Here is a 14,297-nt window from a genome sequence, read left to right as displayed (position 1 = left end):
ATATGAATCTATATAGCAAGATAGACTACAGACAGAGCTTAAATAGGAGCGCATTATGAAAACTATAGAGCACTTGTTTTTACTTCATCCAGTCCAGAGAGGGCCAAAAAAGCAGTTAACAGTTGAGGTTCAAAGAAAACATATTTAACTGAGCGGTGGCATATAATGCACTTGCAAGGATGTCTCAAATAAAATGTTGCCCCAAATGCAATGACCCCAGATCTCAAAAGGAGAAATTCTCGACAACGCTTTTGAGTTTCTCTTGAAAGATCAGGAAACATTTGAATTTTACATCCAAGAAACTCTTTCTGTTTATTTTTAAAGAAAAGTCTCAATAACCACATTTTATCAATTGAAAGAGTTAGTATTAATGTAGGAGGTATTGCTATATCTCTATCTGATGTTTCTAAAATTTCTGATACATTCAATGGTGCTTGGTCATATATTTTGTCCTGTAATTGAATCCCATTTTTATTTGGTAAATAGTACACTTGTGTAAATGGTGGTAATGTTTCCTCCGGGACTTGCAAAATTTCCACCAGGTATCTCCTAAGCATTTTCCTAGGAGTTATCATTGTTAATCTAGGAAAATTAATTAGTCTCAGGTTATTATTTTGTGAGTTGTTCTCAAGTGTTTCTAATTTCTTCCTAAGATTAACATTATTGTTTAACCGATAATAGGTCTTTGTCATGCTTTTGAGTAGATGATTTAGTAACTGTCAGATCCTAACGCTCCTTTTACGAAGGTGCGCTAGCGTTTTTAATGCACACCCTGGATTAGCGCTTGCTAGCCGAAAAACTACCGCCTGCTCAAGAGGAGGCGGTAGCGGCTAGCGCTTGTGGCATTTTAGCGCGCACTATTCTACGTGTTAAGGCACTAACGCGCCTTCTTAAAAGGAGCCCTTAGTGTGTTGAATCATGGAAGAAAGAAAGGGGGTCAGGGAGAGAGAAAGAAATGAAAGTGAAGGAGTCTGGGACTGGTTTTCCTAAGTGTTGAACTAAGTTTTCTCTTTAATAAACTGCTGAATTATGTTTAGCTGCAGACCTAACTTATCTCATGTTCTAGCCTGCCTGCACTGGGTGTTTTAGCTTTGGCATTCTAGCTTCTTATGGCTATCTCAGCATACATGATATTTTATTCCGCCCTCCTGGACATGTAACAGAAAGACTGCAGGGCTTATATAAGTGACCTGCTAGTGTGAGCTTAGGACCAATGATTGTTAAGAAAAGTAACACGTGAAAAGTTTTTCTAGAATTCAGTTGTATAGCCAGAAGAATGTATAAATATCTCTGAAACTTCCTGGTTTCGGAATTTCTAAAGCCAGCTTGGGGCTCAGGGGTCCGCATATGCTGAATAAGCATCTGTGCTTTCTTCAAGTCTCTAAGTTTTGTGGCTGCCCAAAGTGACCTTTCAAAAGGATGCACAGTTAGAAGGAAGTGCAACCAGAGACTCACCAGACAACAAAGGTAGGAAAAATGATTTTCTTTTCAATTTAGTGATCAAAATGTGTCGGTTTTGAGACTTTATATCTGCTTTCTATATTTTGCATTATATTTGTCTATTTTTCTATAGCTGTTACTGAGATGACAATGCATATTTTAAAATCATCTCTCTTGACCTCTTTGAAACCACCCCCAAATATAAATGATAATTAACATTTTCTCTGCATACAGTGTGCATTGTGGGTTTTTTAAATTTTATAGTTACCATTATGAATTAATAAGATAATGTGTGTACATGAAAAATGTATGGAAGAAATTGTGGGCAGGAATGGGGCGGGGCTAGGGCGTGATTGGGGGCGGGGCTGAAAATTAGTAGATGCCCCGTTTTGATGAAAAAAAAAATAAATGGTCACGTTATAAATGCCAGGTTATCCAGTTCCAGGCTGGAGATTTTAGGTTAATCCTGGATTTTGGATCACCCCATCATGGCACACTATGAGATTTCCAAAACTGATTTTAATGGGAAATAACAGGCACTGCAAATCCAGCACTGCTTTGAGTTATAAGTTCAAAATCAGAACTGGTCAAAAGTCTCCAGTCTGGAACCGGGTAACTTAGCGTCTATGCATTAAAGAGGTGGACAGGGAGGAGTCGAGAGAAAAATCGAAGGTCTCTTAGAATCGAGTGTTTGATTTTCCCTCGTAACAAAAATGGGGTGAGTCTTAGAATCGAGGAAATATTGTAGAACTGTAAATAAAGAATACACTTGTTGATTTTGAGCACAGGCTACTTTTTCATTATTTACAGTTCTACAAAAGGGATCACTCCCACAATCAACTGCAGCCCTATGTACACTACTCCAAACGGCTGACGTCAGTCGCACCGTGTAACGTCAAAGCGTCCGCGGAAATTCCGTCATGGGCCGAGTCTGTCGTTGTGAGGCGAATCTCTCCGCGGCTACTGTACGTGACGTCAGAACGTCCGCGGCCGCACTACTGTGCCTTACGCCGCCGTGGGCCGAATCTCTGCCCTGCTACTATCTGTGACGTCAGAGCGAGCGGAAGCGCGGATGGGGAAAAGATGGCTCCAGCTGAAGTTCGAGGGTTGAAGAGTGTCGTCTGGAGGAGTAAGTGCTGAGAGCCGTTGCGAATTGCCTGTGACAGCATCGAGAGCTAGGGGGGCTTGAAAACTGCGCTTAGTGGAGGCCCGGATCGTCGCCGGTGATGAGCTGGGAAGCTGTGGCGGCGCACTTGTTGCTTTCTCATCTTCCCCTCCCCTTCTAGCCTGAAGCCGGCCGAGGCTCTGCTGGCCGGGATTGAATGGGGCGTGAGGTCGAGTTGAAAAGAACTGTGTTGCAACTGAGGTTCCCAGTCGTTTAATACTTTTTTTTTTTAACTAGAGCTGTCCTTGGCAGCTAGGTGAGGTGGTTGGGGCTGGAGTTGTATAGGCCATTAGTGAAGCAGACTCCTGCTTCGTGGGCCCAGGATTTGTAATGCTATCTCAGCGATTTTTTTTTTTTTAAAATATAATTTTAGTTTTATTGATGATGTACTGTATTTATGGGAGGTTCAGATTCACCGCAGTAGGTTCTCAATTGCTGAATGCTAAAGACTAGGTGCAAAACTCAAAACACTGTGTATGTAGTTTCCCCCTTAATTCCTGTCTTTTTAAATTCGTGCTTACCACCTCATTCAATAAATATTCAGGAATAGAAACTTGGTTTTCCACTTATTAAGAGAATCAAAACTGTATCCAATTTAGGAAAATCTTTTGCTTTTCTATCTGCAAAAATTTGGAATGAGCTTCCATCGGAGATTAGATTACTTTCTCAGTTAACAACTTTTTGGAAAATGTTAAAAACTAATTTATTTCAAAAATCTCTGATCGATTCTTCTGCCCCAAGTTAATCCTTGGAGTAGAAATTATCTTTACTCCTTAGCTGAATTTAGAAAATTTTGTAAACCGAGTCGAGCCCTTCTTGTGAGGGATGAATCAGTATATAAAACTAAAGATTGGATTAAAGTTGCCACTTCTACTACCTGGCTATCTACTGGAACTGTGCATTGAGACATCTACAGGCAAATCACTGAAATCTGCAACTTTTTTTTTACCCAACATACTAAAGTACACTGTGCAATCATTGTACAAAGCAATATCTGCATCACAAATATTTTATGTAATAAGGTCTGCAGTATATAAGAACATAAGCATCGCCTCTGCTGAGTCAGACCATGGGTCCATCACGCACAGCAGTCCGCTCCCGCGGCGGCCCCCCCCCCCAGGTCCATGACCTGTAAGTGATCTTTTTGCCTAAAACATTTTCTTCCCTAATCATTTAATATCCTGTATAGTAATCATCTAACTATACCCATCAATCCCCTTTTCCTTCAGGAAATCATCTGATCCCTTTTTGAAACCCAATATCGTACTCTGTCCTACCACCTCCTCTGGAAGCACATTCCAGATATCCACCACCCTTTGAGTGAAGAAGAACTTCCTAGCATTTGTTCTGAATCTGTCACCTTTCAGTTTTTTTGAATGCCCTCTTGTTTTTGTTGCCCCCACAATGATACACATTGGTACACAAAAGTGTCATAGTGCATGTTTTTGTGCAGTGAAGTTGACCTGTATTTCTCAAAAGTGCAAAAAAGTAACTTGCATGAGAACTTTCTGTAGAAAATGATGGATAAGGATCATATGACAGTCCGTGTCTATCCTGTATACCAACTGCTGAGCTATACAATCACCTCTATCCCTCTGAAATTCTCTTGAATTCAAATACAGTAAAACCTTGGCTTGCAAGTAACTTGGTTTGCAAGTGTTTTGCAAGACAAGCAAAACATTTTATTAAATTTTAACTTGACATACAAGCAATGTCTTGCTATACAATTACATACAGTATACACATATCACAACTGAGCCGATGGTTCTTCTCTCTGACACTGCAGGAGTGTAGTGACTTCTAGACAAGCAAAATCTTGCAATACGAGTACATACAGTATACATGCGTCATCATCACAACTGAGCCGATGGTTCTTCTCTCTCTGACGCTGCAGGAGTGTAGTGACTGTTCTAAACAAGTGAGGTCTTGCAATACAAGTACATATAGTATTTTGTTTTTGGGTTGTGGAACGAATCATCTGAGTTTCCTGCAAGCTCCATCATCTGCATAAGCCTCAAACACTTTAAAATCATAAGTATTGGAGGCTTGTGCGTTTAAAGCAGAGCTTACAGGAATGGGACAGTGACAAAACTCAAGGAGATGGAACAGGGAATTTGAGTCCCTGTGGGACCGGGGAAAAATTTGTCTCCATGTCATTCTCTAGTTCTTAGCTCAGATTTGTGTAGCTTTTATTTTATTGAACAAAATACTGTTTCTGAAATTTTGATCAATGTATAAGAACATCAAACATGTCATGACCATTTGCTATGGCTTTGTCTGTTGAGATAACTTGGTGGAAATTGGATTTGAAATATTTCAGAACATTGATGCTCGTAATCTATCTTTCATCCCATGGAATCTATAGTTGCTACCTGCCTCCAGGACCCTTTTCCCATAATGTTGCTGCTTCTGAGAGGAGAGGTGTATTTTTAGCCAGTAAGTAGCAGGAGCAAATTACCTTGTTTCCCCTTTTGTCATTCCCCATAGAAAACAGCATGAAACTACTTTTGATGGAGTCCTGTACCACATCTTAGTTTAAGCAGGTTTCTTGGTTGCTGCTTATATGAATCAACTGCAGTTGTCTAATCTCTATTGGCCAGTATTTTGTACTGAGCATATTAAAAGATCACTAGCAAGTGGAAAGTGATGCATTTAGGAAAGAGGAACCCGAAATATAGCTATACAACGCAAGGTTCCACATTAGGAGTCGCCGCCCAGGAAAATGATCTAGGTGTCATTGTTTATAATATTGAAACCCTCTGCTCAGTATGCAGTGGTAGCTGAAAGGAATGAAAAACATAAAGGCATTATAATATTTTATTGTTTGAATACTGTGTGCAAGTCTGGCTACCGCCTCTCAGAAAGATACGTAGAATTAGAAAAAGAACAGAGAAGGGCGATGACCCTGATAAAGGGGAGGGATGACTTCCTTATTAGGAAAAAGCTGAAGAGGTTTAGTCCTTGAGCCAGACCCCCCCAAATTGGAAGATTAGTACCATCAGAGGTGGCAAATTCCACCTATGATTTTTTTTTTGGAAAGTCTAACATCTGAGGATACAAAAAATGCCCGGTGGACATTTGCGAAGCACAGCTTAGTGTGAAAATTTCCAATGTTTTTAGGTTACCCTTAGTAATCTGCCACATAGGAATTGCACAACAGCATGTTTTCATCAAAATATTTGTTTATATATTTACACTTGTGGGAAAAGTCACGTCAGCATCTCAATAACATTATATTAGTAACAGTCATGTCCTCCTGTTGTTACACATATTACCGGTGCAACCTCAGTTGCTTTGAGTCCTTCACTTTACAATTTTATCTACTGCAGATGTTATCTACATCATTTTCATTCACCAAAGCAATCGTATCATTTTCAGTTAGTTTTCTTGCTCATCTGCCCACATCCATTACTGTATGTCATCCTCGCAATCATTCTCACAGCCTGGTATTTCCTCAGCTGCTCTGCGTTCAATGTCATGTCCTTGTTCATATTCAGAAATGAACTTTCTTTATGATTTTGCTCTAGTTGGAGGTTCGATTTCGTTCCACTACCGATCGATCCAGTAGATAACTTCTTTGAGGTTCACTTACTTCAGTCATTCCTTTCCCTTCATACAGTGCACAAACGAGCATTGTCAGAAGCTTACAGCTGTGTTTTCTTTAAAGATTTTTTCTAGTATGCCTTGGTCTATTGGCTTATAATGGAGAACAAACTTATATCAAGTAAATGTAATTACCAGACCTCAAACACCCAAGGCACTACTTATTGATTTTTCGTGCCCTTACTGGGGTGATGTGCTCATCATTGGTCTTGGTAAAGTGATGTGTGCAAATTGATTTATTTATATTTTCATAGAGCCTGTTAAAAATAAATTAAAAAGTGCTTATGGTGCTATGAAAGGAAGGCACTTATCTTTTATGCCTGATGGCTGCCCAACTGTTTCACACTTGGTTTTGTCAGGGGCTATGTTTACTTACGTACATGCACCAATTTCTTAACAAACGATCGTGGGGCCCCTATCTGTGACTTTGGGAGGCAGAAAAAGCACTCTTAACGTCGGCATTTCTCAGTTCTATCCAAGAGAAGGATTGCTTTCCTAAGCAAGTTTTATAATTTTCAAGTTCTCTACTGATGGGACAAATTCAGCGAATGGCCACCAGAATGGTCTCAGGTCTCAAGGATCTCTCGTATGAGGAACGACTGGGTAAGTTGCAGCTGTACTCACTCGAGGAACGCAGAGAGAGGGGAGACATGATCGAGACGTTCAAATAGGTCACAGGCCTTATCGAGGTGGAAGAGGATCTCTTTTTCCTTAAAGGACCCACGGCAACAAGAGGGCATCCGTTGAAAATCAGGGGTGGGAAATTTCATGGCGACACCAGAAAATATTTCTTCACCGAAAGGGTGGTTGATCGCTGGAATAATCTTCCACAACAGGTAATTGAGGCCGGCAGCGTGCCAGATTTTAAGAAAAGATGGGATTGGCATGTGGGATCTCTTCATGGAGGTAGTTAGGGGGGTGGGCCATTAGTGTGGGCAGACTAGATGGGCCGTGGCCCTTTTCTGCCATCATGTTCTATGTTTCTATGTAATTCCTTGAAAAAATAATTACAGAAGATGTCTTTGCCTATCTAGGTCTCATCTGGTTCCTTTAGGGTACAAAAAGTGCAGCAGGAGCCATGTCTTTAACCTTTTAGTTGGCAGATGGTGAAATGGCTCCTTTAAGTAACTTGGGGCTCCTTTTACTAAGGTGCACTAGCGTTTTTAGTGCACGCACAAGATTAGCGTACGCTACAGCACGCGTTAGCTGAAAAGTTACCACCTGCTTAAAAGGAGGTGGTAGTGGCTAGCGCGCGGGGCATTTTAGCGCACGCTCAAACTGCTAGCGCGCGCCTTTGAAAAGGAGCCCTTGATGAACGAGAGCAACAGTGCCAAGTAACAGGCATTTGGAGATGCAGATCTCCCATAAGAGCCATAGAAGACACATGTTGCTTCTGAGCAACAATGCCAAATAAAGGGCTTCAAGCCCTAAGATTTTTTGACTTTCCTGTGAAAGTTAGTGGTAATTTACGTTTTACCAGTTGCTTTGCTACTGGCTAGAATAGTCACTCATTCTTTACTCTGTTTGTAACTTGGTACCAAGGCTTTGAGTCACGATGCAAGATTTCTTGATGGCAAAATTTTAAAATGTAATCCGGTTTCATCGCAGTTGTATATCTGGTCCCTTGATATGCCTTCCTTTTTAATAAGATGATGAAATTTCAATTTGAATGTGACAGATGCCTCAGATTCCACTGGCAGCTCCCCCCCCCCCCTAATAATATAGAGCTGCCTTATTCAATTATCTTTTCTTCCAGTGATCAAAGCCACCCAATCCTAGCAGTGAAATCAAAGTCATCTTCATTGAATGCGTTTTGAAAAACCAGGGCTTTCTTTTGCAGTATAGGCCCTGATTATAGGTATGCTGTGTGAACCACAAGAATAAGGCTTTGCTAACCTCATATTCACATTTTTTTTCATGGTTTTTCTAGTGTTAATTGAAAAAGTAGAGGCACAATTTGAGCCCCATTTCTCCAGCTTGACTGTGTTGCCTTTTCTAATCAATAGCTGTTATTCTCTCCGCTCCTGGTTCTTTTGCAGTTGGTATTTTTTTTTTTTTATGGCTTCACCCTGTCATTTCTTTTTGAAGCGATCTTCTACAGGGCTGAAGAGGAAGAGCAAAAATACAGCACTGTATCATCACCTATTAAAAATGTTGCAGAAAAAGAGTAAAACTCACTGTCCTCCAGAATCTCACCAGTACAAGCTGGGTTCCAGGTTACAACGGTGCTGTTTTACAGTAAAAGCCTGGTGTGAAACTTCCCATCTGTGCTAGGCCAGAAAACAGAAAGAGAAGCCATGCGCTTCTTAATGGCAACTTGATGACATCACCGGGAGGTGGAATCTGTCACTCAAGGTCAGATAATCGAGACTGTACTGTTATGTAACAACAGATCTCTAGCTGCTTTCACTTTAGGCAACCTACCGGTATATGCTTTTTTAAAAACAGATTGAAAAGCTCACTCTTAAAAATGAGACACAATGGTACGCTTCCTCTTTATTCCATTTGCAGACTCTTGCATGTCTTTATAAGAGACTCGGGTGAACCAGTCATATTAAATGTGCCTTAGCAAGTATTTTTCTTGTTTCATGAGTGCCTACGTGTGATGTAATAAAGAATAAAAAGACTGCTTAGGAGCAGCAGAGAGATTTGAACCTGTCCTCTTCTCTAACCATCCTGCTGTACAAGTTCCTTCACTATTCTCCTTTCTCTGCCACCGTACCGCATACTTCCCTTTAACTCTTTTCAGACCCTTGCACTTCTTTCCTTTTCTCTCTAATCCTGCTCAGCCCATCCTTAGTGCTTTGCATCCTTATTTCCTTCTTCTTAATCTCACTCTGCCCATTTTTTAAATTTAAGTTTCAAGTTTTATTACCATTTGATGAATCGCTTATACAAACTTTCTAAGCGATGAACAACTTAAAAAGCCACAAGTTAGTGGACAAACAACTATTAGGGTAAAAAAAACCCCAAAACTTACATAATTAAATATAACAACTAACAATTTTTATCTGGCAGTCAGATTAAAGACAGACATGATAAAAGAAGGTTAGGGGGGGAAAGTTACAATTCATTCTGTATTGAAAAAACATAAAAGGGAAAAAACGTGAGGGAGGGAAAAGAATTGACTTCTGAAACAAGGTATGGTGTGTCAGAAATAAAATATTAAAAGCATCTTGAAACAAAAAGTTTGACCAATCTTTGTAGGTGGATCATGGGGCCTCCTACCAGCTTTGCTTTTATTTTTCTGGCAGAACCTGGGAAACAATTATGAACTGTCCTTTAAAACAATGTAGTTAATATAATGAACTGAAAAAAAAAACCCACACCAAAATGTTTTTTGTTGTATTTTCCACAGAACAACCCACTTCTGGATTGTTCTAGCAGGACTCAAGGAAAGGAAATTGGCAAATAAGAACAAATTTTACCCTACAATGTCATACAAAATAACAAATATAATGAACTTTTCCCTTCAATGACTTATATTCTAACTACATACTACAAAAAATACATAAGAGAGAGTCCCTGTTTTGTGATAGGTTTTTAAGATATACATGAGGGCTAAGCCACACATAATGTCCAATTTACAATCCTTGAATAAAGTGTTAAATATGTTAGATCTATACAGAAACAGATAGATATCCTTCACATAAAGATCTGCAGTGTATGAGAACTTTGGTGAAGATTTAAGGCCTGTTTTACAAAGCCGCACGGCAACAGCCCCGAAGCCCTTTAAATCTCTATGGGCTTCGGGGCTGTTAGCGCAGCACAGCCGCTAGCGCGGTTTTGTAAAAGAGTCCGTTAGTTTTACAGCACCGTGACTGTGAAATAGATCACTGAAAGATATTAGAATGACTAATAATGATATGACATTTTTTGACTGGAAAATGTAGCTATACATATTTCAGAAATATTTGACAGAACTACTTACAGACCATGTTGATGTATTCTTAGGTATTTTATGATGTTTAATTGTGAAAACTGACATTTTGTGGATTGTATTGCTAATGCTATGTACTGCATTTATGATAATTTATTGGAACTTTAATTTTTAATAATCTTTTATGTATGAATATTAGGGGATACTCAATGAAGTTACAGGGAAATACTTTTAAAACCAATAGAGGAAATTTTTTTTTTTACTCGGAGAATAGTTAAGTTCTGGAATACATTGCTAGAGGTTGTGGTAAGTGCGGATAGCGTAGCTGGTTTTAAGAAAGGTTTGGACAGGTTCCCGGAGGAAAAGTCCATAGTCTGTTATTGACAAAGACAGGGGGAAAGCCACTGTTTGCCCTGAATCGGTAGCATGGAATGTTGCTACTTCTTGGGTTTTGGCCAGGTACTAGTGACTTGAATTGGCCACCATGAGAACGGGCTACTGGGCTTGATGGACCATTGGTCTGACCCAGTAAGGCTGTTCTTATGTTACTCTGTAATCTAAATTGAACTTGCTGGGTTAAGCAAACAATAAGTAAACAAAATTAAAATTAAGTACATGTACATGGGAAGAATAAAGTAAAATAAGAACTTTTAAGGTGGCTTAGAAGGTGCAGTGGAATAAGTACCTAACTTTGACTTAATGAAGAGAGTATAGCAGTCCATTGTTAAGCCAATAAAGAATATTTCCTACCACTTTTTTGCTGATTTTTAGTTCTCTGTAGCCATGTAGACTAATGCAACATCTATACTGCCTTATAGAAAAGAAAAAAAAATGAATTGATCTAAGACACAGTGAATGTTAAAAACAGAACTTGAATTCTGATTTGCTAGTTCCTAGTTCTTTATAGTACCTCTCTTTGAAATTTGAAAATCAGTATAATACAGTATAAAGAAAAAAAATGTCAATTGTGAGGAGATAATTGGCAAGAAACTAGGGCACCAACCAGTAAAGTTGGCCAGGAAAACCCTGACCTATATTACTAACACTAGGCCCCTTGTATAGTGCCAATGAGATGAGATACTCCTCAGATTACATGTTGAAAATGTGTCCTGAAAACAAGGCATCTTCAGAGATTAGATTCAGCTTCAGGTTTATACTGTAACCAAGCAATGTGATAGACTGAACATTTTGTTTCTAGTATGGTGGTTTTTTGTTTTTTTTGCTCTGTATCTCAGAATTATAGTGATCTATATTTGGAAAATTGACAAAGCAGCAATATAATACCAGTTGTTTGTTCGAGGTTCACAAAAATACCAAAACCACTTTTATAATCAGTGGAAATAATCAGTCCAAAGCATGTAAAATATTAGTCTATCAGCTCCACATGTTTTGGCACATAGGGTCTGATTCTGTAAACGGCGCCGAACTGTGCCTAACTTTTAGGCTTCGCTAGGTGAAGTTGTCAATCAACTTCTAGGTGCTGGTTGTAGAATTGCACCTATTGGTGTCTAATGACTTCCTAGTGTTAGGTGCCGGTAATGTAGGCCAGGATTTTCCTGGCCTACTTTACTTGTGTCTTAAGTCATACCACGCCTATTCTCTGCCGCTAACTATTCCTACTTTTTGGGTATGCACCTAGATATAGGTACTGGTAGGCACTACACTGAGTTTCGCATGGAACTCTTAATTGATAAGTTAAACTTTTTTTGATTGGCTGAAAACTGGCATGATCAATTATCACGCCAATTAAAAAATTTTGACATCTGTGCGTAATTTGGCTAGGTGCCACTTATAGAATCAGACTCAGGGGCAAAATTAAAAAGTGTCGATTGGACAAATGAGACGCCTAGAAATGAAATTATAGTTCAATAGATAGTCATTCTGGATGGATGGGTATTTATTCTAACTCGTAAGCTGTGCAGAAGATATCAAAGTTTTCAACTCCTCTTTATTTATCCAGTAGTGCACTATGCTGCCTCCTTCAGTTTTTCCTTCTGCACATTTCTTTCTGCTTTGTTTAAAACTTTTTTATTTTCGGGATTTTAGTCTGACTTTTGGAGGCTTCGGTGCCTAGAGGTCCTCAGTGTTACTGGGACAACTCTTCCTGGGAGAAGAAGCAGACTTGGCATCTGCAACTGGCAGGCCAATCCCTTGGGTAACTGTTCAGCCAGCCTGCTTAAATATTTAAGGAGCTCGGTGTCTATTTCCCTAGAACAGTGTCTCGCAAACTTTTTAAACCTGCGGCACACTAAACGTGGGGCTGCATCTGGAGGGCGCGGACATCGACGCAATGATGTCATGCACATATGTGACATCATCATGTTGGCCCTCCAGACGAGGCTCTGAGCTTGCTGTTACTACGCCAGTGGTGGTGGTGGGGTGCTAGAGGGGGGAGGAGAGGCACCGGCTGACTGTCTACAGCAGGGGTGTCCAACCTGTGGCCCGAGGGCCGCATGCGGCCCCGTGAAGTATTTTGTGCGGCCCCGGTTGAGGGCGATGCAGTGTTTTCTTCTGCTGCCCCCGGGTGTTTACCGTCTTGACGGCTCCCTCTTCGGTCTTGCTTCAGCATTTGCGCGGCCCCAGAAACATTTTTTTGGGCCAATGCGGCCCAGGGAAGCCAAAAGATTGGACACCCCTGGTCTACATGATGTGCCTCTCACCATGAGAGGCACGTCTTGTTGACAACCGGCACCTCTCCTCCTCACTGGCATCTTGCGGCACGTCCAGAATCTTGCCGCGGCACACAGTTTGAGATACACTGCCCTAGAAGCTGTGTTGGCCCCCATAGTGGACTGTTTGGGCTTTGTTCTTCCTCCCCCCCTTCATGCGCAGGTCCATGGGGTTCTGAGATTTCAGTTCGTCTTTGGTCCAACGGGCAGCCGAAGATCTCATTGTTTTGGAACTGTACATTCCTTTTTGAGGCAGTATTACTTCTCCATATCCCAGCTGCACATGTGAGCTGAAGTAGGCTGCGGCACCATTACAACACAGCATAGCATAATGAATACTAGCTATTGCAGGCAATAGACAAAATTGGGGGTGGGATGTCTTTAAAATGTATTTTTAAAGGTTTCTGAGGTTGCCCAGAGGGTTGCCTGTCCCTAAAAACCCTTTTAGATGTTTTGTGCTTTTGTGTGGCTGTTTTTTTAGCCATTTTTTGGTGCTAAAGCACTGCTGTGGCAGCCATCTTGGATTTATTGATTTTATTTTTAAAGCCTCCATCTGCCTCAAAACACTTCTTTTTGAATTAAAAACATTACTGATGGACGCCTCAGATCTTAATACCCCTATATCATGCTAGATTTTCTCTGGATGGCCTGTGCGCCATGTGCCGTGGGTCATGTGAGGAAGGTGGGGGCCTTGGACAGCCCCCTTGGATATCTCTAGGGCTGGAGAACCTCAGATGATTCTGCCTGCTGGGAGTAGAGCACCTCCAGAAACCTGGGGTAGCGACTTGGTGAAGTGCAGAGGGGCAGATGCTACAGAGCCCAAGAAAAGAAAACTGGATTCTTCCATGGTGGTCCTGGAGTTACCTTGGCAGGGGTTCACCCCTGACCTTGTGACTCATGTGGCAGGCTTATTTACACTGTCTGGTTTTGTCACGGCTGCGTGGAGACATGACAGAGATAGTACAAGCAAGTCTGCTCACAGGGGTTGCACTCCCCTCAGAACAAGGTCCTGTTCAAGAGGACGAAATCCAGTCTGATCTGAACGGTGCAGACAGGAGTCTGTTTCTTTGCCTTTGGGTTCTCAGAGTGCAGCTTTCCTGATGGGTGGTGCAGGATCCCAAATAGGGTCTAATAGCCAAGAGGCAGTGGTAGCCCTGGATCAGGGAGATGATCAGTCTGTACGACGCCTGTTTAAGTTCACGACATTACTGGAAATCATTACAGACTGCTTGTGAGAATTAAATCTAGAACATCGAACACACAGTGTTCTGTCATGAGTGATGTGAAGTCTCAGCCCACATCCTTTCCCTGGCATCCTGACATTAATGTGCTAGTCACAGAGCACTGGGATGCTCCTTATGGGATGACAAGGCTGCATCCTATGGCTCAGGAATGTCAGCAGCTGTTCACACAGCCGAAAGTGAATTCCCTGGTAGCCCAGGTGACTTACGTGCACCTTTCTCCCAAGCGAGGGAGTAGTCTTGAAGGATGCGCAGGTGACTTATATGCACCTTTCTCTCAAGTGAGGGAGTAGTCTTGA

At 41.1% G+C, this 14,297-nt stretch overlaps 1 protein-coding gene across 4 annotated transcripts in view; it reads left to right on the top strand.

Annotated features, from left to right (window-relative positions):
* The first annotated feature begins 2,013 nt into the window (after window positions 1-2,013).
* STXBP3 (syntaxin binding protein 3) overlaps window positions 2,014-14,297 on the top strand; it is a 71,803-nt gene continuing 59,519 nt past the window's right edge. Inside the window, exons 1-2 of one of the 4 annotated variants that reach the window (XM_033916713.1) lie at window positions 2,589-2,806; window positions 4,971-5,041. In XM_033916713.1, the coding sequence (XP_033772604.1) occupies window positions 2,763-2,806; window positions 4,971-5,041 (115 nt within the window). In that variant the 5' untranslated portion in view covers window positions 2,589-2,762. The other 3 variants (XM_033916716.1, XM_033916714.1, XM_033916715.1) reach the window with 3 other exon arrangements.

The sequence above is a fragment of the Geotrypetes seraphini genome, chromosome 12 (assembly GCF_902459505.1).
Source record: "Geotrypetes seraphini chromosome 12, aGeoSer1.1, whole genome shotgun sequence".
NCBI lineage: Eukaryota > Metazoa > Chordata > Amphibia > Gymnophiona > Dermophiidae > Geotrypetes > Geotrypetes seraphini.
Note: the sequence above shows the minus strand (reverse complement) of the source record. Positions and strands in the feature narration are given on the sequence as shown.